General features: G+C 45.6%; 1 protein-coding gene across 1 annotated transcript; it reads left to right on the top strand.

Moving 5' to 3' along the window:
• The first annotated feature begins 54 nt into the window (after nucleotides 1-54).
• FSAF1 (40S small subunit processome assembly factor 1) lies at nucleotides 55-6957 on the top strand. The gene is made up of 8 exons (XM_086461025.1): nucleotides 55-115; nucleotides 262-548; nucleotides 2799-2855; nucleotides 3971-4066; nucleotides 4775-4861; nucleotides 5558-5560; nucleotides 5889-5938; nucleotides 6614-6957. The coding sequence occupies exons 1-8, from the start codon at nucleotides 55-57 to the stop codon at nucleotides 6741-6743; spliced, it is 771 nt and encodes a 256-aa protein (XP_086317151.1). The 3' UTR covers nucleotides 6744-6957.
• The last annotated feature ends 673 nt before the right edge of the window (nucleotides 6958-7630 follow it).

Raw genomic sequence — 7630 nt, 5'->3', positions numbered from 1 at the left:
GGGGGCGACGGGAGCCGCCGGGGATCAAACGTCCTTCCGCCCGCCGCAGCAGCCATGGGGTCGCGGGAGCCGTGCCGCCGGCTGGAGGCAGTGCTCGGCGCCCTCTACGACCTGGGTGGGTGAGCGGGGCCGTGCCGCGGGCTGCGGGCGGTGCGGGGCGAGACGAGGCGCGAGGCCGGGCCGGGCGCCGAGTGTGTTCACACTGAAGCGGAGCGACGGCGGCCGCGCACAGCTGACGCGGGCCGTGTATTCCGCACGCAGGTGAGGAGCCCGGTGCTCGGGGCGCCGCGGAGGACAGCGAGGAGAGGGCAGCGGCGGCGGGGGAGGAGGAGAGCCCGGGACCGCAGCCGGCGGCGGGCAGTGCCGGCGGGGCGGCGGGCGGGCGGCGCGGAGCCCGCGACTTCTTCGGGGAGCTGCGGGCCGAGCTGGGGGCCGCCGCCGTCCCGCCACCCCCCGCCACCCCGCCGGCCGTGGAGGTCGTGGTGTTTCGCGGGAGGAAGAGGAAGGGGCGGCCCAGCCCCTCGGCAGCACCCACCGGCGGTGCCCAGGTAGGGCCGGACGGTGGGTGGGTGAGTGGGCGGGCTGTCGGGGGGTCCCCTCTGCCCCAGACCCGCCTTGTCCCGCAGGAGGGGTGCTGCTGGCCCCTAGCGGGGGCCGCCGTGTAACGAGGTGCGCTCCCTGGTCTCGGCACGGATACCGGCGAGTATCTTACTGGTTCTTTAAAGCACAGATATTTATTTTTTTTTTTTAAAGGCACAGCGGAGACTTGATATTGAGCGGGTACTGGACTGGGATGCCCTTTTCTGATGACAGTTAAAACCAAACCAAACCCTCTGCATGTTTGGTTTGGGTGAGGTTTTTTTGTCTTCCCAGTCTGACACCATAAATTGTGAGATACATTCCATAATTCTCCCTCCTGTGCCTAGTTTCTTCCCTCTTGCTAATACAGCTGCTTGGAAATCTGGAGCCCTTTGGCGACCTGTGTTCTCAGCTTGGTGGCATCCAGCTCTGCTGATTTCTGACAATGCTGCCAGCAAGGGTGGGGGCAGGACTTGAAGACTTTTTTTTTTTTTTCCAATTTCAGAAGATCTCTGGATAAGTATTCTGTATTTGAAATAGATGTATCCCAACAAAACAAATTGATCTGTAGGTAGGACTGCTGGTATGGCAAGAAGTGAATGAAACAGGAAGCAAAGCCTCATGGCTACTTCTGTGCCGAAGCATTTTGTGTGCTGCTCTATTGTCAGTAGATGTGGATGTGAGGTGCCAAAGCTTCTCTTCTCTGGCATCACAGCAACACTTGGCCATTCACAAGCAACATGCCTCTCGGATTTTGAGTGGTTGATGGGGGAAAGCACAGCAGCAGTAGATCTCAGTCCTCTGGTTTAGTTTGTGTTTTTTTCTGGCATGTTTTACCCTAAAAATTGCCCTAGATATTTATTTTCTTATGCTTTTTCCAACTTCAGTTGTTCTGCCTGAAAAGGCTGGTGTTAGGCTTTTTAGTAAAATGCTCTGAAAATAACTAGGTTTGTTTGTGGTTGAAAGGGACAATTTTATATAGAAGCTTTTGCAGAGTTGAGAGAAGTTTGGGGTGATTGCAGAGGGAAGCCCTGATGTAACCCTGGGACCTGAACCTGTGATTCAATGTGACTTAACACCCTGGAGAGCGAAAAGGAAATGCATTAAAAGCTTTCAGGTTCAGTTTCAATACGTATGTGGTACTCCTGCTTCTTTAGAGGGGAAAGTGCCCTTGAGAGCAAAGAGGGGAAGATGAGCAGATGCTGCTCTTGAACAGACTGCTGTTTCCCTGCCTGTGCTGCCTGCCTGCATCAGCACACTTGGGAATGGGCAGAGCATCTGCTCAGAGAGGTGGTGCAGCACATCCTCACCAAAATCAGGAGTCTAGAATAACTCTGGGAGATTTGTTACTGCTCTAAAGTGTCCCATGTGGGACAGGCCTGTAGTGAGCAGGCGTGGAGCTCTCCCTGAGGATTTTGCACTTCTTTTTCTTCCGAGGATACGGTCTGTTCCCCCTGGAGAGTTCCCCTCCAAACTGAGAGCTGCTGATGGAAGGTCTCCATGTAAATTGCACAGTAGAAAAGATGTTTTCACTGATCTCATTTTGAGCAAGTGGTTTCTTTAAACAGCGTTAGGTGGGGTGTGCCATTTGCTGACAGTGCATCCTTTGGAGCTGTTTCTCTTGCGTTAGTGAAGCTGGGTACGTGCACTGATACAACTAAGCTTGTTCTGCGTGTTGCCACCGGCTGTCGGTACAGGTGCTGTTACCGCTGCACTCTGTCTCAAACAAAATGACTTAAAGTTTGTATCCTGTCCTGCATCAGCAGTTTGGTACGGGTTTGGAAATGGAAATATGTGAGATGCGTAGCTCACATGCGGCAGTTTTTCTCTTACAAAATATAATTTATTCTTGAAAGTATAAAAATTAATTGCAGCTATTAATATCTTTCTGAATTATAAAACTCTTTGTAAGAGTTAGCAGATGATCGAGGCAAGAAAATGCAGGACAAAGCTGTATGCGGTATGCTATAATGGTACCCTATAAATTGTACAAGGTTGTTTCAGTAAGAGCCTACAACATCTACGTATTAAAAGCGTGTTGAGACTGTCTTTTTTAGTAAATCCAGGTAATAAAGCTAGAAAATGATACTGTTGGAAAGCTGTATACTCTTCCCTACAACTCATTTTACATTTCACTGCTTTCCAAAACACTATCACAATCAGCATTTAAACTGGTGTTACTTGTTATATTAATTTGAAATGTTTTATTTTGTTTATAGACCAAAATAGTTGATGAAGACAAAAATGCAAAGGAACAAGAATTTAACTTTGAAAAAGTAAGTTAGCAGGACCTATCTAATCTCACTATTTTAGTGTGCAAGTGTGTGTATTTATACCCTTGGGAAAGCTACGGTGGAACTGATGGGCAACCCTTCCAGAAAAGGTTACCTCTTGTAGACGAAGCTTTCCTAATAGGTTACTTTGGCTGCATGCCATGTCAAAGGAGGAGCGTGCTGGCTGTTGTCAACTGCTCTGTGTGAAGAGAGGTGTGTAACAACTCTGTGGCTTTTCTTTCCAGTCTTTCAATGAGAATTTGAGGAGGATCACTGTGTATTAGCTGTGTAAAGCTATGTGAGTACCCATAATGTTTAGCATAGCTCTTTCAGGCCCACGGTGTTAATCCTGGATTTCTGACCTCATGTGGGAGGGAAAAAAATGTGTGTTGGCATCTATTTTTTAAACAGCAGATGTCTTTTTTTCCCATTTGTCTTTTTATTCTCATCTGCTCTTATATGAGCATAACTAGCGTTGGTTGCCTTAGATACTGATTTGTTTACAGATCTGCAAGTTGTTTTACATGCCTGATCTCTGCTCAGGGACGTGCTGTGATCCAGTGAGATGTCTCACTGGAAATGCTGCGTGGAGCTCTGTACCGCTGAGAACAGTGGGGATTTAACCACTGACTTTAAAAGGATTATGAATTCACCTCTGGTTCTGCCAGGGTGTTCTTGTATAGTGTCACTATACATATGTGTGCAGTCAAACCGCTTCACCATCTGCCCACCCATGTTTCTCACTGGTTAAGCGCTCTGCAGCCAAGGAATGAGAACACTCTGTAAATGCTGGGTGCTGTGGGTAGCAGATTTCATTGTTCTTCTTTGTGCAGCACAACATGATTCGTTTTTATACAGAGGAGTTCCTTTCCATGTGTCATTTTATGTGAAATGAGGAGAATTGAAAGTCTGACCATCCTCACCATCCACAGATCAGATGGACAGTGGTTAACTGTTCTGCAGTATAGCTCCAAACTCAGTTTTATTTTATAGCAGACTGATTTCAGGTATTAGTCAGGGTTTCTTTGGGAGTATGATTTTGTTGTGGTCTGTCAAGCATTATTTTACAGCAGGTTGGACAAACTATGAAATGCTTGCCATTTTCTGTAATGTTCTAGGCTCGTCTGGAAGTGCACAAGTTTGGAATCACTGGCTACAAGAAGCAGGAACAACGCATATGGGAACAGGAGCGTGCTATCATGCTGGGAGCCAAGGTGATTGTTGTTTAGTTTGTGCTGGGCGGTCACACAGCTGTTACAGTGCAGGAAAGCGAAAGAAAAATGGGTGGGGGGGGTTGGCACTACTTTTTTAAGACACAAGATCCCCTGCCCTGACCCTTCTCCCACTTGATCCGTATTTTCCCATTTTCTATTCTGTCTTGTCTGTTTTCTGTAGACGTTTGGAAAATTAGTATAATTACCAGAGATGCTGTATAGATGAAATACGATGATTGGGGTGGAAAACGACATTTACTAATTTTTAATCAGGCCATTCAAAACTAAACTGTTGGAGGGAGGGGCTTGCTTTTTAACGCTTCACTCTCCCAGCAATTTAAAGGTGGAGAAAACTTTTCAGTTTTAGTTACCATCAGTAGTGTAAAAGAAAAAAAATTATTTTGTAGGTCTTTTTGGGGAAGTGGGGAGGGTTATGGGTTTTCTTTGTAACTCGGTGTGTGTGTAGAAACCTTGTAGGACTGATACAGAGCATAAACGTCCCTCTCTACTGCCTCCACCAAGAAGGATACGATTTCTATTTGTCTACCTTACATCCCTTAAGTCCCTTCCTCTCGCCCAAAAGAAAACAGCCCATTTCTAATGTTTCCCCACCACTACCTGAAAAACATTGTCCATACAAGTGTTTGAATATTTTTTGAATCTATTTGAAAATTTAATCAGTGGTATCCCTCCCGATCTTCATTGCAGCCCCCCAAAAAGGAACATGTGAACTACAAGACTTATCAAGAGAAAATGAAAGAGAAAAAAATGGCGAAGGATGATGATAAGGGAAAGGTTTGTGTGAAATTTTCTATATAAAAAGGCAGCATGTAAGAGCTAGCCCAAGAGCCTGACAGATAATGCCTCAGGTGTAGGAGGAGTGCCTGAGCTTGACAGCCGCTGCTCCCCGTGGAGTGGGTTCCTGGCTCCGGCAGGACTGATCTCATCGGTAAAAGCTGGTTGTGTGCAGGATGAAGGGCTCAGAGTTAGGCTTGCGGTGGGTTTCGCTGCCTCATCCTTTGAGGCTGATAGGCTGATGACACAAAATCAGCAGTTTGGGTTTGTTGGGGTTGGTTGTTTTTTCCCTTGCCTATTGAGGGAAAAAAAATGGCCTTCAATTAAAGTTTATTGCAGGTTGTCCAGCCACATAGAGCTGGATTTTCAGCTGGTTTTATATCAGCACAATTCCATCTAGGATCTTGTTCATTACTTCAAGCAAGGGTGAGGTCTCTGTTCCATCCATCCTCTAGCACGGCCCATCTGGCTCCCAGCCTACTCCCTGCCTCCCCATGAGTCTTCTCATGTAGGTGGGAGCAGGCTGCAGGGCGAGTAATCGCTCCATCAGCCTGTTTTCTGCCACCCTCTTTCCCAGGGGACCTACTTCTCCTCCTCTGTCATGTGGCTCAAAGTGCATCCAGTGCATGACCAGACATGGTTGAACCCTGTTGACAGGTCCGCTCAGTCGGGCAACTAGGCACACCTGCCTGGTAGCAGGTCCGTCTTTTGACCCAAGGTCTGTCACACGCCCAAGAAGCAAGCCTCACTCCTTGTGCGGCTGGATTTGTGCCTGCTCACGTGGCAGGGGCAGCGTGTTGGTTGTGAGAGGGCTGTGCTTTCTATAAGGTGACAGGAAGGGCTCTGGGCAAACCCAGCAGAGCCTTCCTAATGCATTGCATTGCTTGGTCTGTCAAAAGGTCTCCCGACCTGCTGGAAACGCCTGCTGCTCCTTGAAGCAAAGGCTGCCATGTGTTTTGTGTGCAGATGGTTGTTCGGCCAAGATGCTCTGTTCATTTTCCGTTAAAACACATATCTTTAAAAACAGGAACATAAAGGCAATTCTCTTAAGAAGAAGAAGAAAGAACAGAAGGAGAGGTGAGCCATTTTTAACACAGTTAAAATTAACTTGCTTTTGTATAGCCTCCCCAGTGTATTTCCCCTATGTAACTATGCACAGTCTCATACCAGAAGTCATGCAGATCCCAGTGGAAGGACCTTCTCCAGCTGCAGAGCTCCTCAGTCACAAGATGCTGCACAAAGTTGCTCTGTGTCTAGCAGTTTCAGAGGCTTTAGTTACAAAGCTTAACTGAAAATCATGTCAGTTCTGCCCCGACATGGCTAAGACTGCAGCTGGAGGTGAGATGGATGGAAATCCCTGTGGGTGGACCCAGGATATGCCACTTACTTGGAGCATTTGCTCTGAGAAATAATTTCTGCAAAACACAAGCTACGGCATACAGAGGCTTGGAAGGTGAAGTGGCATTCTTAATCGTAGTGTAGCAGGTTCACCGAAATGCAGTCTTCATCTTTCTCAATCCAAAAGTCTTTGTGTTTCTAAACTTTTAAAAATGTAAATCATTCTGTAATGTGCTGCACATTTTGAATGGCTACGCATGTGATAAATGTTCTGGGGTCATTACCTGATGTAATTTTATATTCTATAATATTAAACACTGATTGCATAAGTAAGTGACATTTTTCACCATATAAAGTGTATTCATGAGTTTCTGTTGCTTCTATTAATTATTTTTTTTCCTCTTCCTATTTTAGGAAGGCCAAAAGGAAGAAATCCGTACCTAGCATTTGGCCTGCAGGACAAGTTGGAAAATTCAGAGATGGGACCTTGATTCTGCAAAGCTATGACATAAAGAAAATTAAATCCTCTAAAGTTATCAAATGAACTTACGATACAGAGTAAAATGGACAGTACACGTAAGATAGAATTCATGTTGCTGCCAACACAGACATGCAGAGCCTCTTGCCTGCCCACCATATCCTAATTTTTATTACCTTATTTGTTGTTGCAGGATTTTCTATGTTGCATTCTGCCTTGGGAAGAATATGAGAATTTACTATTTCATAAATAAAAATAAGTCTTTTTATTAAGAATGTTACACGGGCTGTTTTTATTAGTCAGTACGTGCTGAAGAAAGCATTTCACTTTCTAGAATCAGCTTATTGTCTACAAGTAAAATATTCACTTAATCCATTCATTAATGGATTAAAATATATAGCTCTTCACTTTCATCTGGAAGGAATATGGAAAAAGCAGTACCTTACTTGCTCTGAACCTGAAGCAGATACTCTCAAACATTTATCGGGCATACATCTGTTTCTGTATCTTTATGAATTGTTAGTGGATAGTGGAACTGCACAACAGCTTTCCTGTCCAGCAAAACCCCTTAAGGTTTCAAAATTACCTGCTTTTGAATGAAAATGAGTTTTTGTGAAGTCTTGTCCCAGGTGAGAGTTACAGACTCAACTTGTGTATCTCTGCAGAGATGTCCAAATAAGCACTGTTTCAAATGGTGGTTTGGTGGCTCCGTTGGTTTGGTTTTGGAAACAAAATCACATAAGACTGAGCCAAACAAGGCACAGACACTCAACACCTACTTGGTTGTTCATGGTTAATCCATTTGGTTTGGTCACTGTTCCAATACCTCATAAGGCTTTTCTGTGAAATCCCTGTCAAAACTGAAGTTTTAGTGCTGTTTGGTGTTTCTGAACAGTTTTGTCCTCTGCAGCTAAATATTTTTTTGTTTTTAAGGTTGTGTTTCCACTAGAAAT

The sequence above is a fragment of the Leptosomus discolor genome, chromosome 2, assembly GCF_034619465.1.
Source record: "Leptosomus discolor isolate bLepDis1 chromosome 2, bLepDis1.hap2, whole genome shotgun sequence".
NCBI classification, from domain to species: Eukaryota; Metazoa; Chordata; class Aves; order Leptosomiformes; family Leptosomidae; genus Leptosomus; species Leptosomus discolor.
This window is presented reverse-complemented; position numbering and strand designations above follow the sequence as displayed.